We start from the raw sequence: 21,665 nt of genomic DNA, 5'->3' as shown, positions 1-21,665 counted from the left end.
GTTGAGATGGAGTCAGTAGATGTGTCTGCCTGGGCTGGCCTAGAACAGCAAACTTCCCATTCCCAGCCTCCCAAGTGGCTGGTACTGCTAGCATGAACCTCCAGCACTGGCTGAAGAAGTCTTCTCTTTACAACAGACTCGCCTTTTTCTTGACACCCTTCACTTCAGCTATACAAAAACGCAGTCCTGACGTGCAGGGCCTGAAGGCAGGGCCGTCAGTTCCTTTGCAATTCATCTGGACAGCTTTCTCTGTTAGTGACACCAGGCCTGGCTGTCGGGAAGCCTTGGCCACGCCCCTCCACGCCTCCGGTGGGCGTGGCTTGCAAGCTCCACCCTATCACACAGGTGGCATCAGTGAGGGGCCCCTGACAGAGGTGTCACTCAGACAGTCCACACGGGGCGGCAGGAAGCTGGTGGGCACCGTCGGGGTGATGTGGCCTTTTCTGGGGCGCCCGCGGGGGTCAGCTCGCGTGGTCACGCCTGCCGTCCCGGCCTGCCTTGCAGGGACGCCGTGGAGGAAGGCAAGGGGATCTTCCACAACATCAAGAACTTTGTCCGCTTCCAGCTGAGCACGTGAGCGGCGGCCGGCCCTCCCCTCCCGCGTGGCGGGCGCTGGGGTGGCAGGCAGGCTCTGACAGCGCGTCTGCCGTGGGGCCCGCAGGAGCATCGCGGCCCTGAGCCTCATCACCCTGTCCACCGTGTGCGACCTGCCCAGCCCCCTCAACGCCATGCAGATCCTGTGGGTGAACATCATCATGGACGGGCCACCAGCCCAGAGGTGAGGCCGGCCCCGGGTCACAGGGAACGGGGGAGGGGGCGGGGGGGGGGACCCAGGCGGCTGAAGGGCGCTGTGCTTTGAGGAGGGGACGGGAAGAAACAGCTGGAATACAGGGCTCCCTGGGGCTAGAACGCATGCCCTGATCTCGTCAGCTCACACCTCCAGAACCGCACCCCCATTCCTCTATCTGCCACCCACACTCTGTCCTGCACCTGCTCTGTTCCTCCCTAGAGGGATCTGGAGGTAGATGTGCGTGTGTGTGTATGTGCGCGCACCCATACTGGGGCTTGAACTCAGAGCCTCAGACTTGGCAGAAAGTAAAGTCTCAGTCCCTGGGGGCCCTGCCTCGGGCGGTGTGGTGGCTGCTATCCTCCAGATCATGGAGCCGAGCCTCCCACCCAGCGCTGCCCCCACGCCCACACCCCCACACTGACTCAGTGACTGAGTCTTAGGAAAGAGGTGCAGGCGGCCTCGGCCTGCGGGCCGTGGACGGATGGGAGGGGGTGGTGTCTGTGGGGTGCAGGCCATGTGGGGGGAGGTTTCCTGTATCCCCGGCTTGTTTCCGAGTGTGGCTTGTGTCTCTGGACAGCTTGGGGGTGGAGCCTGTGGACAGGGACGCTCTGGGCCAGCCGCCACGCCGCATCCAGGACACGATCCTGAGCAGGGTCCTGGTCCTGCGGGTCCTCATGTCTGCGGCCACCATCCTCAGCGGGACCCTCTTTATCTTCTGGAAAGAGGTGGGCTGCGGGTCACACAGGGCGGGCACAGCGCGGCCCCACCCGTGCCCCGTGGGCTCTGGGCGGAGGAGAGGGTGGGGAACACCTGGGGAACAGCACGGAGGGGAGCCCCGCCACAAACCCTCTCACCCCTCGGCCTCTGGGGCGGCCCGCGGGGTCAGGGAAGCTCCTGGAAGCCGTGCGGCTGGCGGAGGGGGCAGGCCGACCCTCCACCTGCCCCAGGGTGGCGGGAGCGCGTGGAGCAAGACAGGACACGGCTGGGTCCACGCCTGTTTCTCTCGCGCTGCCCCTGCTGGCCTCGCTCCCTTGCACTGCGCCTCGGGCCCCTAGCAGTGTAGCACGGCCTTTCGCAGCCTCCTCCGCTGGGTGCCACCTTGTGGCGGGGCCAGGCCCGCAGCCCTCAGGGTGGGGCCCTGGGTGAGAAATGTAGAGTTCCAGGACCCCTGTACACTGTGCCCCAGGACCTTGGCTTCAGGTGTTCAACTGGCTATAGCTTGGGTCTGAAAACCTCTGCCTGGCACTGGAGCCCTGTGGAACCGGCAGGACCCAATCAGGCCAGGAAGTGGAGGCAAGAATGTCCCAGAAACTTCCTCCCGGAGACAGCTCCCCTCCAGACCAGCTTCCCAGCGTGGGCCCCCTCTGAGAGCCAAGGGTTCTGGATGGCTCTGGACTGTTCTGCTCTCTGGGCTTAGGGAGGGGCACTACCCCCTGCAATCCCAGCTCTGTGGCTCCGCCCCTCAGAGCAGGGCAGGGTCCCATGGCCTCCTGGCCATGACGGCGGGCCGCCACTGTCCTACAGATTCCTGAGGACAAGGCCAGCACCCCGCGCACCACCACCATGACCTTCACCTGCTTTGTGTTTTTCGATCTCTTCAATGCCCTGAGCTGCCGATCTCAGGTGAGCCGGGCCGCGGTGACTCTCCCCATATCCAGCACCGGGCCGGGGCCTTCCCGTGCACTTCCTGCTAAAGCCTCGGGGAGGGAGGTGCGGGGCCGGGTGGAGCCGGGGTCCCACCGTTCATCGTCTGACCACGGGCATCTTCCAGCTCCAAATCCCAACAGCCTCCATTCCACAGCGCCTGCCGGCCTGCCTAGCCAGACAGACATGGGGTGGCTCAGAGCAGGACACACGTCCCCACGGGGCCTGGGGGGGGGGGCTGCCCAACCCAGGGGGCGGATGGCGCTCCAGCGACTTCCCACCTCCTTCCGCAGACCAAGTTGATTTTCGAGCTCGGTTTCCTCCGGAACCGCATGTTCCTCTACTCGGTGCTGGGCTCGATCCTGGGGCAGCTGGCGGTGATCTACGTCCCTCCCCTGCAGAAGGTGTTCCAGACGGAAGGCCTGGGCGCGCTGGGTGAGTGGGGGGCTGGAGCCTTCCCTGGCATCAGGGCCTCGCGCTGCCCGCCGGCCGGGGTGGAGGCGCGGGCCACAGCGCAGCGCAGAGCCCCGGTCGTGCGGAGTCTCCCTGGAGTGACACAGGGGGGTGGAGGGGGGGACAGAACACAGGGAAGCCCAGCAGGAGGGCCTCCCCCGCCAGCAGCCTGGGAGATGGCACAAGCACCCGGCCTCAGGGCCGCAGGCTCAGCCGAGCTCAAGCAGCACAGGTGGAGCCGGGGCCTGGCGCGGCCCTGGCTAAGGAAGTGACGGATGCTCCCCAGCCGGAGCACAGACACTGCTGCTGCTGCTGCTGCTGCGTCAGTGGAAGCCGGGGTGGGCCAGGCTGCCCCAGGCTCGGCTCTCCCCTGGGACCTCCAGACCAGCGTCCCTGCAGCGCACCCCGAGGGGCCCAGCCCCAACTGTGTAGCGGACGCCCCTGGGGGAGCGGGTGCGCATGGCACCCAGAGCGGGTGGAGGCAGGCAGGCGGCGTGGGCTTCTGACCCGCCTCTCCCGTTGGCAGATCTGCTGCTGTTAACTGGCCTGGCCTCGTCCGTCTTCATCTTCTCGGAGCTGCTCAAGCTTTGCGAGCGGCACTGTACACGCGCCGCGGCCCTGCCGTGCCAGGGGGCGGCGGGACCCGCCCGCCGGCCACAGCCCTGAGCCCGCTGGATTCGGAGTGCCAGGGGCCGCCTGCTCCGGTCGTGCCCAGCCGCCCTGGAGTTCGGGGCAGGGCGCCGTCAGGGCATGGACTCCATCTGCCGCACTGGGACCCTGGTGACAGCTCCCAGGAGGCCGCGCCTCGCCCTGGACACGGGGAGGAGGAACTGTACATAAGCAGTCGTGTTATTTATTAAATCACAACCGTTTTTATCAGCTCGTCCGTGGACACAGTTGTGCCCTAGCGGAGGCCACACAGACTGGCAGGGGATGCTCCACGGCCTGCCTTCACTGTGAAATGCGGTCCGGGGTGCTTCTGCACAACACAGTACCAGCCAAGCCGCAACACCCCCCCCCCGATTTAAATAACCTAAGTACAAAGATGGGCCAGTGTTTGTGAACCCCTTAACTAATTGCACACGCCCGTCCATAACAAAGCACAGGCGACAGGACGGAAGCTTTAACACTCCCAGCAGCTCTGAGCCACAGATGCGGCTGTGGAGAAGCAGGAGCCACGAGCGCAAAGCCTCATGAGGATGCGGAATATTCTGGAAGGATGTGCTATGCAATCCATCCAGAGAAGGAAGGGCTTCAGTGCTGGGAGCGTAGGGGCGGTGCTGACCGCTAGATCTGCAAAGGAAATGGCTACGAGACCATGGGTAGGCTGAGGGCAGCCCTGACCGCCAGGCTCCACAGAACAGGGCCACGGATAGCGCCCGTGGAGATTCAGCAGGAGAGGCTCCCTCTCAGGCGGGGAGAACCCGCAGCTTGGGTCCACAGGGTTGTATGCACACTCGGCTGAGACTCGCAGGATAGGAGGTGTCAGCAAGGTGTTGGGGACAAAAGTGCATGAAATTGGAGAGATCTTAGTTCAAACAGCCATTGGCTGGCGGGGGTGGGGGGGGGGCAATTCTGGCTCTAACAATGACATCAGAAAGTTGCCAGGCAAACCCAGCGCCTGGCCTGGACCGGGGAGTGAACATTAGGCAAAGGCCACCACAATGAATGTGTGAACAAAGGTGCGCACTTCTCAAAGATACCACCCGATTTTTAGAAATGGCCACAGTGCCAGAGAAAAGCAAGCTACTGTAGGCAGGGTAAGTTTTGAAAAACAGGCGAGAAAACAGTTCCTGCTTTACCTTCCGTTCATAAAGCTCCGGGAGTGTCCACTAATCTGGCTGAGGAGAAAGTAGTGCTTGAAGTCAGGAGAGGAGGAGGGGGAGGGGGAGGGGGAGGGGGAGGGGGAGGGGGAGGGGAAGGGAGAGGGGAGGGGGAGGGGGAGGGGGAGGGGTCCATCAGGTAAACAAACCAGATTTTAAGGCAGAGGAGCCCTGGACTTGGCAGACCCACTCTGCGGGTGGGAAGGTGGCGTGAAGCGGTCGGCCGGCTCTAACCAGCAGCACACCCTTTGATACAGTGGTCATCTGCTCAGACCCAACCACGCCGGACACGGCCCTGTGGGCTACAGAACCCCCAGTCGCACAGGGTGCCACGGACCCGGACCCCACGGAGCGTCTGCATGCACGTGGATGGAAGGCAGGAGGGAGCAAGGCCCCGGGACATGGCGGGGTTCCACGGGACAAGAACGGAGGGCATGCCAGCTCGCCACCCGGGGTGCGAGCCTCTGAGGGCAGGGAACCCCTTCCCTAGTCCCAGCTGATTAAATCACACACACACACGACTCAATACAGAATGGGGGACACCTCCCCACCACCTGCTCCCTCCGCTTTGGATAGGAAAACCCTCATTTAGGCCGCCAGGTGTCCCAGCCAGCACTCCACGGCTCCGTAACAAGAGCTGCTGCTCCTGTCAGAACCTCAGGGTGGGCACTGGTCCCCCCACCACAGCCCTGATGCCCAGACGGCCACATGGGGCCCCCGGCCCTTCAGCCTGAGGCGCGCGGGTCCTGGGTCAGGCACATGGAAACTCAGCACTGCGGCCCTCAACAGCCACAGGCACACAGCCTGCTGGCCCTGCGGTACAGACGCTCACACCGTTCCCAGAGAGGCGCTTCACGGCACGTTTATTAAAAACATTGCTGAACAGCTGGTCACCAGTGGCTCACGCCTGTAATGCAAGATACTCGGGAGGCTGAAATCTGAGGATCAAGGCTTAAAGCCAGCCTGGGAAGACCCTTATCTCCAGTTAACCAGCAAAAATTGGGACGTGAAGCTGTAGTTGAAGTGGTCGAGGGCTAACCTTGCGTGGAAAAAAGGAGCACAAGAGGTCAAGGCCCTGAGTTCAAGTTTCAGTCCCTCCCTCCCCCAAACAGACCACCATAATCCTTTGGCCTTGGGGGTGCCCGAGTGTTCCCCAACAGAAAGGTCGCCTAATACAAAAGCCCTCAGCAGGAAGGCGGGTGGTGACCCAGGCTCCACCCCTGCTGGAGGGCGGACAAGCCTTCCTCCCTCCCCAGTAGGCGCTGCTAATGGAACAAAAGTGCAAACCTGCACCACACAAGACACTGTTTGCTATGGCTTTTAATCAAGGCAGGAGACCAAAGACAAAGGCAGGAGGCACGGGTGTTTGAGGCACAGCTCTCTGGGACACCAGGACCTAAAGTGCATGTAGAGGCCTTCGAGCCTCTGTCAGAGCCCTGCACAGCTTTTCAGGATCACTGGAGTTGTTTAGGATTACAGGTGACTCCCACGTATCATCAGGAGGCTGAGATCTGAGGATCGAGGTCCAAAGCCAGCCTGGGCAGAAAAGTCTATGAGATTCTTATCCCGAGTTAACCAGCAAAAAGCCAGAAGTAGGCTGTGGCTCAGGTGGTAAAGCACTACTCTTAAGTGAAAAAGCTAAGGGAGAGTGCAAGATGTGGAGTCCAAGCCCCGGGACGGGGCAGACATCATGGATAGACCAATGGAGGCCGACACTTGGACCCGTGCCAGGCATGCTCACCACCGGCCCATGGGATGGCGCTGTGTCCGGCATCGGGCAAGCCAGGCGGGTCAGCACTGGCCAGCCTGCTCTGGGACCCACCTCTCGGTTTCTCATTCTCCCACCGCACGTCCGATTTAAGGGCAGAGACAGCTCCATGCGGACCCTACCATCAACGCCCGCCCAGGGCCCAGCCCCAGGCTCAGCATCTTCCCATTACCAGGCCCTTCCTGGACTTCCGCCCCTCAGGTGCAGCTGTCATGGAGCAGAGGCGCTAACCAGGACCCCCGGGACCCCTCGGATGGGAGCCCCTCCCGCACGCTCGCTCACTCCAAGTCTCTGGATCCCACGGAGAGGAAGCGACCCCGCGTGAGGCTCGGCTGCTGGCCTGGCACGCGAGGGGCTCCGTGCTGGGCTCGGCACGCCGTGTCCAGGCAGCACCTCCCTCTGGCCACACGACAAGCTGAACCAGCATGGCGGGGGGGTCTGACGGCCCGGCGGGGCGGGGCTCGGGCCCGGCCGGCCCCAGGCGCCTCCTCAACTGCCAGGGTCGTCGCTGCAGTAGTCGGGGGCCTCCAGGAGCCCTTCGCTGTGGCGGGTCCGCCCGCTGGCCTCCAGCAGGATGCGGGCCTCGGGGTCCACATCCAGGACGCTCTTCTTGGCCTAGAAAGAAGGGGACGGGGGGAGGGGGGACAGGGAAAGATGGGGAGAGGGGGAAGAAGGGAGGCTATGTTCACAGCATGCCTAGGGGGAGGCGCTGCTCCCAGTGACCGAGACCACGCCATGACTTCCTGCCAGCTCCCGCTCACCTGCCTGGAGCCAGCACCCACGGCCACCAAGGACTCAGGACGGCCCGGGCACCCTGCCCCAGCGCCCGGCCCCATGCTGGGTTACAAGGCATCATGGGAGCTGCGGGGCCCAGGGGCCCTTCACTGGATGGCAGAAGCAGAGAGCTGCAGGAGCCCCAAGCCTCGCGGTCTTGCGGCCCGGCACCCCAGGCGGGGCCCGTCCTCCCAGGCGGCTCCACTAAACCACCCAACCGTGCGGCGTCTAGTCCCTGCTGTGGCCTGAGGACAAGGTAGCCGGGGGAGGCGCGGAGAGGTCAGCACAATGGAGAGAGGCCCCGGGCACAAGGTCCCTGCCCAGCACTCACCCGCTGGAGCTCTGAGGGCTCTTCAACCGCCCACACCTCCATGGCCTCAAACAGGAAGTCCTCCTTGGCAGAGAGCTGCGGGCTGCCGTACGTGGTGCACGCGGGCCTGGCCCTGCTGTGCCCTTTCCCGAAGTCACTGTCTATCCAAAGCCCGAAGTAGCCATGCTGCCCGCCCATGCCCTGCGGAGGAGACCCCAGTGGACACGGCATCGGCATCGGCTCAATGCGGGGAGCGTCCAGCACCCTGGGCCGTGATCTCCAGAGCACGGTGCGGCAGTGCATGCCTGTAATCCCAGCAGGAGAATTGGAGGCGGAGGCCAGCCTGGGCTACAGCATGAGGCCTTCTCTCAAAACAAGCGAGCACCCGAGCTGGAGGCGGGGACGCGAGGGGATCTTTCTCAGGACCGTGAACGCCACACAGCAGTGGTGGCTGTTTAGATGCCCCGTTCCAAGTGGCTGGCACCTCTGTCCCACAGACGTCCCTCCCCGCAACGCCTCACAAGGACGGAGCCCCAGGGACGGAAGTGGAAGACACAGACCCTCGGGTCCACCATGAAAGATTTGGGGTAGACGCGGTGTCCTCCCGCCCTGACAGCCAGGAGACACAGCACGGGGCGTGTGGCTGTCCCCGCCGGGAGACAGGAAGTGCTGGGCTCCGAGGGTGGGCTTGAACGCTGCCTGTCTGTCGTCCCCCCACCCCCGCCCCGTCCACCACCGCCCCAGCCAGCGTGGAGCTGCCGCCTCACCACACCCTCTGACCCGCGCGCCCCGGCTCTCACTTGGGGCGGGGAGCGGCCCGGGCGTGGACCTGTCCCACGGGACCCGCTTCTGCCTGTGTCCCTGGGGGCGGTGGGGCTGCTCTGGGGGTGGCTAACCCCGGTCTCCCCGCCCGTGACAGCTGCGCGGAAAGCCGCCGGGCCTTCTCCAGAGGCCCCGCCACCCTCCCCTCCCTGGGCTGTCACGCATGAACCCGGGGGCAGGACAGGGGCCAAGCTCACGGCGTGCGCACAAGCCACGGAAGAACTGGCAGGCGCGGGCCTCCAGGGGGGAGCCGTGCGCTCTATCGGACGGAGCGCGCGGCCGCAGCCAGCGTCACACACCGCGTACCCCGCAGCCCTCACCAGGCCGGGCACGGACGCGCCCCCCGCCCGCCCCGCCACTCACCAGCCCGTTGGGCATGGTCTGCTGTCCGTGGTTCAGGTACATGAAGTGGTCGTTGTAGCCCGTGTGTGTGTACACGGCCATGCGGGGGGCGATGGAGAAGAGGAAGCACTTGCTGTCTCCTGGAAGGGACAGGGGGCGCAGGGCAGCGACGCCGGGGGCTGCCTGACCCCAGAGCGGGGCTTCTCACCCTGCCCAGGTGCGCGGCCCTGGACGGGCATCCTGGGCATCCGTGGGCGGGGCCCCGACGCCACGCGTCTTACAGTGACGGCCCGCCCCGGGGCGGGCAGGGGCTGGAGGGAAGGACGGCGGTGAGGAAGGGGCCTGACATCCATGTGGGGTGCAGGAGCCCCCCAAGGACTCTGCCCACTCTCTGTGGTATCAGCCTGTGGGCTGAAGGCACCTGAGTCAGAAAGACTCAGAAAGAGGGGTCCCCTACCTTACCAGTGGGGACGGACAGCCACCACAAACACCAGAGCCTCTGGCACAGCCCACGGGGACCACGCAGGACATGGGGGAGGGCAGTCACACCACCCAGGAGAGAGAACACCACAGCAGACCTGCCCAGGGGGGCGGGGGGGGCATGGGAGAGTCAGGAGGGGGACAGCCGGGAAGGCAGACAAGGCCTGGACTGGTGGAGGGCACCCAGGGACTCCTTGGCCTGTAGCCCAGACAGATGCAGGGGCCTCTGGCCACGTTCCAGGGTCTGCCGTGGGCGTGAATCAGCCCACTCGGAAGTGAGACGCTCGTCCTGAGACGGCAGCATCTGGGCTACGGCCCTCCGTGGAGGACAGACCCCACGCAAGGGCAAAGCTGTGGCACCAGGGAAGGGGACAGACAACCTGGAAAGTTCTCCTGGAACCTCACAGACCTCCCCTCACTAGGCCTCGGCAGCCCCAGGAGATGGGCGTGTGGCTACGCTTACTGAGCCCTAACGCAGGGCCCAGCCTGCAGCCAGGAGCTGCGGGAACATTACTCTCCAAGACACATACACACCACCTGCGACTCGGAGTCGCGGGAAGGAAACTCTGGGCACAGGCCAGAGCCGCATCACAGAACCACAAAGGCAAAACACAGCGCCGTCCACCCCCCACAGTCCTCGGGGCCAGAGGTCATTGAGAGGACCGGTGGACACAAATGAATCTGGCAGAAGGCAGGGACGGGGCCGTCTGTGGAGCGAGGCTGCCCTCTGCTGGGAAAACCCGGCGGAGGGCGATCCTGCCTGCGGCAAGGCCGAGCCTTCCCGCCAAGACACACGAGACCCAGCGGAGCAAGCCCCGCCCCGGGCAGGCGCTGGAGGAACTGGGTCTTGATCTGGAATCACAAGTATCTGGCTCTGAACCGCCATCCTCAGATCTCAGCCTCCCCTCCTGAGTAGCTAGGATGGCAGGTGTGAGTCCCCAGAGCCGGGCTTCTCTGGGCCTGTAATTCCTAGAGCAGAGGCTGCCTGTCCCCACCCTAGAGGGGGACACAAGGCGTGCAGACACGTGCTGCATCCAGAAAGGCAGCCTGCAAAGCCGCAGGTACCCGGGAACCTGGGGAGGGCTCTCATCATTTGCGGAGCTAGATTTAAAAATCTAGAACATTCTGAAACCTAGAAACAGCCTGATTGAGGGGACAGAGGCGTGGACCCCTCACTGCTCCTCCCTCGATCCCAGGCACCTGGCCACCACCCCTCAGCAATCTCCAGGACGCAACCCACCCGAGCGTGGGCCCAGCCCACAGAGGGAAGACCAGCAGTTCAGAGATACAGGTGAGCCCGGGCATACAGGGAGACGTGACAGCACACGGCCGTGTCAGCACATGGGGTAGCTCACTGCAGAGCTGGAGACCTGTGTCCCTCAGAGCAACTCGGAGGGAAAGGGCAGAGTCCCCTGGGCCTCTCCTCCAGTGTCACACGGTCACAAGAAAATGTCTACGTGCCACAGCTCACAAAACCAGGAAGGAACAGGCAGCGTGCCTGTGCACGTGTGTGCGTGTGTGCACGTGTGTGCGTATGTGTAGCAATGTCCATCTGAAAGGCGTGGCATCTCTTGGTGCCACACACACCCCGCACCCCAGCACCCCTGGCAACGTTCAGCCTGTGTCAGCTGAGCGAAGGGTGCTGGCTTTACCCCCCTGCCTGGGCCGGAGGAGGGTCTGTGACATCACAAACCACCCTCAGCCATCAGCGTGCACTGCGACTGCCACCCCGAGAGGGGATGGTTCAAGCCCTCCCCGCACCCCGCCTTCTCCATGGCCCGGCACGGCCTGTGCCGGGGTCTGGGGCTCCAAGTGTTACCTTGAAACTGAGGTTTCACCTCCCAGGAGCAGGAGGCGAAGCCGCCAAACACGTGGCCGTCGCGGTCCTGGAGGAGGGCCAGGCAGGGCCCCTGGTGTGTGATGCGTCCGCAGAGCTGCGCGAAGCTCTGCCCGTGCAGCCGCGAGGAGAAGAGCAGGCGCCAGCGCTGCCGCTGCTCCCCACGCAGCTGCGCGCCCAGGTAGACGGCGGACAGCACGTCCAGGAGGCTCTCCACCTCCCCGCCTGGGCCCACGTGGCGCTCGGGGAGCAGCGGGGCCGGCTGGAGGGACGGGGACAGCAGCAGAAAGCCTCTGTGGATGACCACACCCAGAAACACGCCCACGAGGGGCGCCCGGAACACCCAGTCCTCAATCACGGCTCGGTCGCAATCACAGTCCAGCCACTGGGGCTCCGGAAACTTCTGGCCACCTGGGGAAGGGAGACCGACATTTTCAGAGCCACCATGTCACCTCGCAATGACTGTCTGAGTCTGCACTGAGTGAGCTAGCAGCCACAGTCACACGTGACTGGGGACACAAGAGATAGCTCGTCTGAATGTTCTCAGCAAGTGCTCATTCAAGCTCAGACACGGCGGCATGGAGAAGACAACCATGTCTCCAGACTTGTCTCTCACTGATCAAGGCAGCCAGGCCTCACCCAGGGCTCAGCCCTGGCCCAACACCACCCACCTGAGGGCCAAGAGGAAGGGGCTGAGCCCCGCTGGGCCTGGCGGCTCAGGGTCGAGAGGGCCGGGTTTCGTGAAGGACAGCAAGAGCCGTCATGCTGATTTCTAACTCAGACCCGCCAAGCGTGGAGGGGATCTGGTAGGATCTACAGGATCTAGTACAACCTCCGTTTCCCCATATGTGACATGGGTGCAGTGCTAGGACCCAATTCATTCCCTGTCACGTGGACAAGAAGGGCTTTTCGTCTAACACTCACTGATACACGTAAAACTGACCTCAGACAACCAGGTCTTCCCAGCCCACGCCCCGTCCAGCTACTGGATATGCAGAAACCCTGCTGATTCTACTTCCTGTCATCCCTGATCACTCTACCTTTCAAAAACCTTTTTGGGGGTTTTGTTTTTTGCCAGTACTGGAGCTTGAACTCAGGGCCTAGGTGCTGTCCCTAAGCTTTTGTGCTCAAGGCTAGTTAGTGCTCTACCACTGGAGCCACAGCTCCACTTCCAGATTTTTGCTGGTTTATTGCAGATAACCAGTTTCAAAGACTTTCCTGCCCAGGCTGGCTTCAAACCACAAACCTCAGCTCTCAGCCTCCTGAGTAGCTAGGACTACAGGCGTGAGCCCCTGGCGCTCAGTGGTCTCTCATTTCTTATGCCAGTGCGGTACTTGAAACCTTTTGGGTAATTTTAATTAAACAGCTTTCTGTTCCAGTGACAACTTAGAGTTTCTGTTTTTTACAATTCTCCCATTTTAAAGACACTGACTTCGGGCTTTGCTGATTTCAGAGCTTTGCTTGAAGGCTGCAAGATGGAGAGAGACCATGGCATCAGAGGTGGACCCTGAATCAGAGGGGGGGTGCTTGGGGACTTGCCTTGGAGCTTTATCTCAGAGAGCAGCTGGGCGGCCAGCCCCCCCACACCGGCCAGGGGGCCCTGGAATCTCCTCGGGGTCCAGCCCCTCAGCTCCTGCCGGTGGACCAGCACGTGCTCCACAGCGCCAACCAGACCCTCTGTGAACTTGAACACGCCGATTCCACCGTTAAGAGCCGCACCCGCACAGAGCACAGAGCACAGGGCAGGGCGGCTTTCTTCATGCCATCCTCCAGCACCAGCAATGACACAGCCCGTGTGGGCCACCACCCCACCCCGGTGGGCGTTCTAATGCTGGCCTGGAGCCTTGCCGAAGCCATCCTCCAAGAGTTCCGACCTCAAGCGGGCCGTGAGCTGGCCCACGGCCCCGCGAGGTTGCCGTCAGTCCCCGCCCCGCCGAGAACAAGCCTGCCGCAGAGGCTGCTCTACCTTCTGGACTTCTCCAGCTCGCACAGGACCTTCTGTGGCAGTGATCATTTTCAGGATCACCAGGCTCTTCTCCTCCGCGTTTCCCTTCAGCAGGTAAGACATGGCGGCCGTGAACTGCTCCCGGGAGACGCTCTCGCTGGGCCCCCGCGCCTTCCCGGCCAGGTCCACCCTCCGCATGCCGTCAAACAGTCTGGTGACCATCTCTGGGGGCAGAGCTTCGCCAACATAGCTCTGCTGAGGACAAGGAGGAGAAAGGGCCCACCAGGCTGACTTCCACCCAGCCAGTCACCGGGTCGGACAGGCAGCGGAGGACCGCGCCCAGCCACGGCGTGCAGGATGCTCCTGGCACGAGGTGGCCTTCCCTGACCTCCTGACCCTCCCCCGCCCGAGGACCCACACACGGGGCACTCGCGGTTCGTCTTGGCCCCTCTGGCCCGGCCCCAGCCTGCCCTCCCCACCCGGGCCCTGTCCTTCCTGTGGCCGCTGGCGCCTGCTCATCACCCTGCTAGCGCTGTCACGCCCATTAGCTGCCCAGGGCCTGCCTGCCGCGACCACAGCCCGTGCAGAGCACCGTGGTCTCTGCCTCAGAGCCACGAACGCTGAGCTGCTGCGGTCGCTGGAGGTGCACCGCCACCGTCTCTGGGAGGACAGTCAGGCCACACAGGGCTGGGGAGACGCAGGCGGCTCCTTCCTCTCGTGTCAAACCCCGAGGCAGGTTTGAGGAGGTCCCGGTACATCGGCCAGGCCACGGCCCCTCCACCCTCTTGCCTTCAGTGCCTGCAGCGAGAAGGATCTGGACGAGGCCCCTGTGCTGCCCGTCCCCGGCGACAGCGCGGCGAACAGCCGGTCCAGCTCCGCCTGCTCCTCAGGAAGAAACCGTGAGTGGAACTTGGGCCCCGACAGGCTTTTGTTGTTCCCCATGTCTCCTGGTCCCTGGCAGAGCGGTCCTGTCTGTGGAAGGCAGGGGTTGGGGCCACGTCAGAGAGAAAAGACAACACCCCATCACTGAAAGGAAATGTGGGCAGTTATACGGCCAGCACGTATGGATCAGGTGGAAAATGCAGCAGCAACACACACTGTACGCAGTCTGTAATGTTTCAGTGTTCCAGAAGCAACAGTGGGGAGGCCCAGTCCTGAAGCCCAGGGTGCACTGAAGTCTGCTCACAACTGCCAGGCAGCCTGGACATCTTTATCTGAAAACATAGCACCAGCCAGGTGCTGGTGATGCTCACTGTCAGCTCCGGAGGCTGAGACCCAGAGGATCATAGTTTGAAACCAGTCTGGCTAGAAAAGTTTGCAAGATTTCATATGCAAAGAACCAAGAAAACACTGGATCAAGAGGTATGGCTCAAGTGGTAGAGCACCAGCTATGAGCGAGAAAGCTGAGTGAGGGCACCAAGCTCTGAGTTCAAATCCTCGTACCGACCAAAGAGGGGAAAAATTAAAATGCTGGGCACCCTGGCTCACGCCTGGCATCCTGGCTACTCAGGAGATTGAGATCTGAGGATCGTGGTTCAAAGCCAGCCTGGGCAGGAAAGTTGGTGAGACTCTTATCTCCAATAAACCACCAGAAAACCAGAAAAGTGGCGCTGTGGCTCAAGTGGTAGAGCGCTCACCTTGAGCTGCAGAGCTGAGGGACAGCACCCAGGCCCAGAGTTCAAGCCCCACAACTGAAGTGGAAAACAAACAAACAAAAAACTAAGAAAGCATGGTATATAACGTGACTAAAAAGTGGGGGGAGGGGGGCTCCATTTTAATTAATGTAAATTCCCTTACTTTAAAAAACGAGTGGAAAATGCTCAAATGCACAGGAATTTGGTAAACTGAGTCAATGTCCCAGTAAACAATCCCCCAGGAAGTCAAACAGTCAAGCGCACATCCCAGCAGCCAAGGGGTCCTTCTCGCTCATAGCTGGTCTGCCTTAACTTGGTTTAACAGGCCTCAGTGAAAGATTTCCTTTAATATAAGGTTTGAGGACTGAATAAAGTGATCTGGGCAGTCCATTCTGCTTTCTGGAGGCCAAAGCTAGGTCTGGCTGGCCCCAGACAGGCAGGGGCCTGCTTGGGAGAGCCCTTCTCAGACACTCTGGGGGACGCTGGAAATCTGAGGAGCGGCTTCCTGGGGACGCGGCCCTCCTGGATCCTGCTAGGGTGCTCCAAGGCCTCCCCGGAGCTTCTCAGACTGCATCTCTTCCCCGCTGGCGCTCGACACCCTGTCTGCCTCCAAGGGGCCATCATAGAGCCATGAGCAGCGGCCTCAGGATGCCCTCTCTGGAGACACTCCAACCACCTCACCTGGACACACTGGCTTCTGCCCTGCTCAGCCCGAGGCCGAGGGTAGGAGCTCCTCCTGCAGGCCCACAAGGCAGCTCCCCTCGTCCTTCCTGCCAGGTCACACTGAGTGCCAGCCCAGGACTGCCATGAACTTAATGAGCTGCTCAGGGCTGGGAACAAACCCAGAGAATTGTGGCGTGCGTGTGTACAAGGGGGAAGCCCCCTCCCACACACACGACCCTCCAGCCCACACCCAGGGTGCACATGCACCCCTTCCTCTCCACCAGCTCTCCCTCCCCAGCAGCGACCTTGACGCCGGGATGGCACCTGCCAGGCCACAAATGGCAGAGGGGAGGGGATGGGGATGGGGGGCAGCAGGGATGGGGATGGGGATGGGGGGCAGCAGGGATGGGGATGGGGATGGGGGGCAGCAGGGGAGGGGATGGGGGGCCAGCAGGGGAGGGGATGGGGGTCAGACCAGCAGGGGTGTGGAGGGGAGGGATGGGGGGGCAGCAGGGGTGGGGAAGGGCTGGGGGAAGGGGATGGAGGGGCAGCAGGGGTGTGGAGGGGAGGGATGGGGGGCAGGGATGGGGGGCAGCACAGGGGCGGGGCCCAGATCCACTCCACCGCGTGCGCCCCGGCCGCCGGGGCGGTGCTGACCTCGGACGCCCCGGCCTCGGACGCCCCGGCCCCGGACCGCAGGAGCTTCACCCTTCCAGAGCCGCGGGTGGCTCCATTACATTTCCTGAGACGGCGCTGACGGGCGGTCACGTGCTCCAATGGCGGAAGCGGAACCTGGGGCGGGGCCTGGAACGATATTAGCCAATGGGGACGCGCTTGCCGGGGTGGGCGGGGCGGAGTGCGGCGGACCGCGTCGGGGACGCCGGGAAGGCGAGGTGTCGGGAGGGCGGGGCGCCGGGGAGGGGGCGGGGCGCCGGGGAGGGGGCGGGGCGCCGGGGAGGAGGCGGGGCGCCGGGGAGGAGGCGGGGCGCCGGGGAGGAGGCGGGGCGCCGGGGAGGGGGCGGGGCGCCCGGGAGGGGGCGGGGCGCCGGGGAGGAGGCGGGGCGCCGGGGAGGAGGCGGGGCGCCGGGGAGGGGGCGGGGCGCCGGGGAGGAGGCGGGGCGCCGGGGAGGAGGCGGGGCGCCGGGGAGGGGGCGGGGCGCCGGGGAGGCGAGGTGCCGGGAGGCGGGGCGCCAGGGCGGGCGGGGCGCCGGGGAGGAGGCGGGGCGCCGGGGAGGAGGCGGGGCGCCGGGAGGAGGCGGGGCGCCGGGGAGGAGGCGGGGCGCCGGGGAGGAGGCGGGGCGCCGGGGAGGAGGCGGGGCGCCGGGGAGGGGGCGGGGCGCCGGGGAGGGGGCGGGGCGCCGGGGAGGAGGCGGGGCGCCGGGGAGGAGGCGGGGCGCCGGGGAGGAGGCGGGGCGCCGGGGAGGGCGGGGCGCCGGGGAGGAGGCGGGGCGCCGGGGAGGGGGCGGGGCGCCGGGGAGGAGGCGGGGCGCCGGGGAGGAGGCGGGGCGCCGGGGAGGGGGCGGGGCGCCGGGGAGGAGGCGGGGCGCCGGGAGGGCGGGGCGCCGGGGAGGAGGCGGGGCGCCGGGGAGGAGGCGGGGCGCCGGGGAGGAGGCGGGGCGCCGGGGAGGAGGCGGGGCGCCGGGGAGGAGGCGGGGCGCCGGGGAGGGGGCGGGGCGCCGGGGAGGGGGCGGGGCGCCGGGGAGGAGGCGGGGCGCCGGGGAGGAGGCGGGGCGCCGGGGAGGAGGCGGGGCGCCGGGGAGGGCGGGGCGCCGGGGAGGGGGCGGGGCGCCGGGGAGGAGGCGGGGCGCCGGGGAGGAGGCGGGGCGCCGGGAGGGCGGGGCGCCGGGGAGGGCGGGGAGCCCGGGAGGCGGCGGGGCGCCGGGGAGGAGGCGGGCGCGCTGCCCAGAGCCTGCGGAAGGGGGAGCCCGGGCGGGGCTGGGGGGGGCGGCTGGTCACAGGGAAGTGACATGGGGGCCCCAGGGGCGCCGGGCAGACTCACCCGGCTGTCACTGGGCTGGAAGGACTGCTGCGGACTCGGCTCCCAGCACCCCTGTGGACTCGGCTCCCAGCACCCCTGCGGACTTGGCTCCCAGCACCCCTGCGGACTCGGCTCCCAGCACCCCTGCGGACTTGGCTCCCAGCACCCCTGCGGACTCGGCTCCCAGCACCCCTGCGGACTCGGCTCCCAGCACCCCTGCGGACTTGGCTCCCAGCACCCCTGCGGACTCGGCTCCCAGCACCCCTGCGGACTTGGCTCCCAGCACCCCTGCGGACTTGGCTCCCAGCACCCCTGCGGACTCGGCTCCCAGCACCCCTGCGGACTCGGCTCCCAGCACCCCTGCGGACTTGGCTCCCAGCACCCCTGCGGACTCGGCTCCCAGCACCCCTGCGGATTCGGATCCCAGCACCCCTGCGGATTCGGCTCCCAGCACCCCTGCGGATTCGGATCCCAGCACCCCTGCGGATTCGGATCCCAGCACCGCTGCGGACTCGGCTCCCAGCACCGCTGCGGACTGCATGCAGGGCCCTCGGCCCTCGGTCAGCGCAGCAGGCTGGGTGAGGGTCTGTCGGTGAGAACCACCTGGCCTGTGGAAGCGGCCTGGGTTTCAGCCCGGGCGTGGGGGCCCGTGGAAGCAGGTTCCGGGGCGCAGTGCTTCCTGCTAACCACCGCTGGGCCCCCGGGCCGCGCACACCTGAGGCTGGCCCCTTCCCACGTGGCTTTGGGCCCGCCAGACCCACGCCCCAGCCCCTGCACAGCCGGGGTGAGCGGGACTCAAACACGAGGTCCCTGCCCCAGGGCCCCCGGTCTTTAGGGCGATTCCACCAGGGGAGGATGGCTAGGCGGTTGTCGATAAACGTACGCAGAAAGATAAGGGGAAATAGAGGCAGGAAGAAGTTGGAGCTAGCGTAGGCAAGAAGTGAGCGTAGAAAAACGGACAGGGATTTCTACACTTGGGGTCAGAGGCCCTGTGAACATTTTCCTTGGTACCTTCCCAAGCCCTGTCAAAACTGGAACCCAGCACTACCCTGGCAACGCCTTCCCCATCACGGGGAAACCAGGATTCAGAGAGGTTAAGTGGCCTTCCCAGGGGCACACAGCAGAACTGCAGCAACTCCCGACTGTGCTACAGGCTCTTCCCACTGCAGTGCCCCCGAGTTACAGCAGTCAGCCGTGGACTCTGCAGCGCAGGCCGGATGAAACCGTGGTCTCAAAGACTCCTTAGGAGTGGGTGCCCTCACACTGGGAGCCCCAGAGAGGCCACCATAAGACAAGAGCTGGACAGGAAGTGGGGGGCATCTCCCCCTCCTTCCTGTCCACCACCACACAGCACAATTCTCCCCCTGCCTGAGGGCTGTGCCTCCAGGCCGGCCCGAGCCACCGAGAAGGCACGGCAGCTCCTCACCCCTCCCGCACACCCTTCCCTTGAGTCAGGAGATCTTGCCTGCTTTCTCCTTCACCTGCAGGCCGCTAAGCTGCGCTCCTCCCTGCCGCGCCACCTCCAGTCCCCGCACCGGAGCAGGCCAAGTCCTTCCCTCCCGTGTTGCCCAGCTCAGGCCCTGCTTTGGCCTCTCACACCGGGGCCGGGCCCCCATCTACCGGCTCCGCTTGGCTGCCCTGGTCTCTGCTGTGGTTCGGCTTTGCTGTGTGTGGTCTGAGAACGTTGCTTCCTAGCAAACATCCCTGCCAGGCTAGTGCTGTGTGCCCTGAGCACGGAGTCCGGTGCCTGGCATCGGGGCGGCCATAAACACCTGACAAGCAGGAAAGGCTGCGGGGGGCACAGGGGGGTCCCATGGGGGGCGGGGCACCTGAGGCTGGGAATGGAGATGTGGCCGTCCCACCGGGCTCCCCGGAAGTGGGTGCCCAGATCACCTGCCCGTGGGACCCTTCCCTCCTGAGCTCCGGGTGGTGGCTCTCAGGAGCTCCGAACTTGTCCTGGGATGAGGCCCTGAGTTCAAGCCCCAATATGGGGGAAACAGAGAGAGGGGGTGCTACCAGCGGCAGGCACGTACCACCGTCAGCTTGTACCCCCCTCTGCTCTCCTGCTGGGAAAGCAAAGGTACACGCGGTTTAATTTTAACTGGGGAAGGTTTATAGGGTTGGAAACTCTGCGTATGAAGGCAGTGAGCGCCGGGAGAGGATCTGGGACGCAGCGGGGCTGCCTGAGGACAGCACCGGAGGGAGGACAGAGGTAACCGGAGCCCGGGGAGAGGCCTCGGCAGCAGGAAGCGAAGCCGACCGTCCCAGCCCAGGCAGCCCTGGGCCGCTTCCCCAGGGACCCGCCGGCTCCGTCTCCGACCAAAGGTCAAGGTACAAATAGAAAGATAGGGACTCTGGAAAGAAGTCCTACCGGGACTAGAAACAGCCAGCGCTGAGCGGCACCTGGCTCTTGGTTTTTCTGGTGGCAGGCGAGGGTACGTGATGGTGTGCCCACAAGGGGGCGCTCATGACCACAGCAACATCAATCACTGTGATCTCTCCCAAATAAAACACTCAGCCGTCAGACGTGGGGGTGTAAGGTCTGTCCTGGTGAGCTGCGCCGCTCACGCCTGTCATAATCAATCACTGTGGTCTCTCCCAAAAGACGTGGTGGTTTAAGGTCTGTCAGGTGAACTGCTCGGGAGGCTGAGATCTAAGGATCGCAGTTCAAAGCCAGCCCGGCCAGAAAAGTCCAAGAGGCTCTTATCTCTAATTAATCGCTCAAAAACCGGAAGGGGAGCTGTGGTTCCAAGTGGTAGAGCTCTAGCTTGAGCAAAAGAGCTCGGCGACAGCGCCCAGGCCGAGGGTAAGCCTCATAACTGACAAACAAAACAAAAACCTTCCAGGTGGGGATCATGGATGCAACGCCGCAGGCCCACACCTGGGCTCACCACCGCCGGCACCGTCCCCCCCCCCTCGCTGGCTCTCCCGCAGCTACTGCAGGCTGTGGGATGGGCCCAGGCATGCTCAGGAGCCGGGCTGTGTCCCTGTCCCTGCCTTTCCTCTGTGAGCCCACAGTCACGGGCCTAGCGACTGACGACCACACCGTCATCCTCGATCCCCCATGCACAAAGTCCCTGGAGCCCAGACCCTGTGCCAGCCTCCAGGAGCCTCCGAGACCCGCCCCTGCCCGCCGTGGAGTCTGGACAATGGCAGGCGTTTTATACAGCGCCCACAAAGCCGCTGTGGAAAGGGCTGAACTGGGAGGCTGCCTGCTGCTGGTGGTCCCTCTCAGCTCAGATCCTGATGAACCCCAGAACTCACAGACACCCCCCCCCACGAGTCCCCTGGCCAGCTCCCCGCCTGGGCACCGGTCCTCCTGCTCCGCCAGGATCCAGTCCCCCCACACTTCTTCCTTCCCCTTCAGGACTCAGCTCAAATGCCATCCCCACCACCCCAGACCCCCCTGCCGGCTCCCCACCTGTAGCCATAGCCCAGGATCCAGCTCCCAAGGGCAGGAACAGGGCAGAGAGGGCCAGATTGGGGGGGGGGGGCGCGGGCGAAGAGCAGCCCCGTGCAGAATCTCCTTCCTCGCCACATGGGGGGGTGGAGGGGAGGGGGGGCAGGCGGGCACAGGCCTTTATAGTTAGTGCCTCTCGTTCCAGCAAAGACTGGCTTTGCGGTAAGTGTCACCATGAGTTCAGCCCCCGCGCACGGCTCAGCGCGGGCTGGGTGTTCACACCCGAGACTCCCTGACTTCCTCTAAAGCCATACAAGGCGTGAAAACCTCCCTCCGGCTTGCTCAAGCCCTTCGTGCACAGCTCTGTGGTGGCTGGGCAGAAGGCCGTCACAGCGTCACCGCGGGCTGCCCGCCGGTGCCCTCCTGGGCTACGTAGCACTGGCTGCCTTTTACGGTCACACCAGCACCTGCTACCAGGCCGAGGCCCGTGAAGGAAGCCCCAGCGGCGTCCATCTCCCAGGCTCCCAGCGGAAGCCTGGCATCCCGCCGGCGGGGCGGGGGGGGGGGGGACGCTCCCTTCCCCCCCAGCTGTTCCTTATAATGGCCCTGGCCCAGCCCAGGTGGAAAGTCTTTAGATTCGTCAGGTGTGGGTGCTTTAGACGCCCAAGGGCTCCGAGCAGTCGGAGCCGGGCCAGCCTGGGCTCGAGCACATTCGAAGTGGACCTCGGGGGCGCCGGGCTCCTGGACGGCTCCGGGGCTGTGTTTTAAGGAGCTTGCGGGGCCCCAAGCTCCGGCCACAGGCATGGGCACAGCAGACAGAACATGGCAGAACACCGCCAGAGTTCACAGACGCACACTCACACACATGCACAGCACCGATCACTGCCTCACACCTCCACATGCACAGGTACTCAGTACTCACACCCACCCAACACTTTTCCTCTGCACTCCTGCCCGACTCTGGGTGTGAAATCCTCGTGTGTGCACCTTTATTATGCAAGT

At 64.6% G+C, this 21,665-nt stretch overlaps 2 protein-coding genes across 4 annotated transcripts in view; one reads left to right on the top strand and one right to left on the bottom strand.

Moving 5' to 3' along the window:
• LOC138823492 (calcium-transporting ATPase type 2C member 2-like) overlaps positions 1–3,868 on the top strand; it is a 35,476-nt gene extending 31,608 nt beyond the window's left edge. The window contains exons 22-27 of the mRNA XM_070016853.1: positions 505–573; positions 662–778; positions 1,368–1,515; positions 2,315–2,413; positions 2,728–2,869; positions 3,414–3,868. Coding sequence (XP_069872954.1) covers positions 505–573; positions 662–778; positions 1,368–1,515; positions 2,315–2,413; positions 2,728–2,869; positions 3,414–3,553 — 715 coding nt within the window. The 3' untranslated portion in view covers positions 3,554–3,868. The remainder of the gene's footprint in view (positions 1–504; positions 574–661; positions 779–1,367; positions 1,516–2,314; positions 2,414–2,727; positions 2,870–3,413) is intronic.
• A 2,147-nt stretch (positions 3,869–6,015) lies between these two features.
• On the bottom strand, positions 6,016–16,032 carry LOC138823531 (MTOR-associated protein MEAK7-like). Of its 3 annotated transcripts, XM_070016907.1 has the most exons (10): positions 15,943–16,032; positions 15,304–15,452; positions 14,626–14,679; positions 13,778–13,960; positions 13,010–13,240; positions 12,583–12,727; positions 11,026–11,454; positions 8,748–8,866; positions 7,584–7,763; positions 6,016–7,093 (listed from the first exon to the last, which is right to left on the bottom strand). In XM_070016907.1, exons 4-10 carry the CDS (start codon positions 13,928–13,930, stop codon positions 6,968–6,970), a joined length of 1,383 nt encoding a protein of 460 aa, XP_069873008.1. In that variant the 5' UTR covers positions 13,931–13,960; positions 14,626–14,679; positions 15,304–15,452; positions 15,943–16,032; the 3' UTR covers positions 6,016–6,967. The 3 variants fall into 3 exon arrangements, with proteins under 3 accessions (XP_069873008.1, XP_069873006.1, XP_069873009.1); XM_070016905.1 differs by lacking the exons at positions 14,626–14,679; positions 15,304–15,452; XM_070016908.1 differs by lacking the exons at positions 15,304–15,452; positions 15,943–16,032 and having other exon boundaries at positions 14,626–14,968.
• Between the last annotated feature and the right edge of the window lie 5,633 nt (positions 16,033–21,665).

The sequence above is a fragment of the Dipodomys merriami genome, unplaced genomic scaffold (genome assembly GCF_024711535.1).
Source record: "Dipodomys merriami isolate MVZ:Mamm:240054 unplaced genomic scaffold, mDipMer1.0.p SCAF_120, whole genome shotgun sequence".
Lineage (NCBI taxonomy): Eukaryota > Metazoa > Chordata > Mammalia > Rodentia > Heteromyidae > Dipodomys > Dipodomys merriami.
The sequence above is the reverse complement of the archived record's forward strand: the minus strand, read 5'-3'. Positions and strand labels throughout refer to the sequence as shown.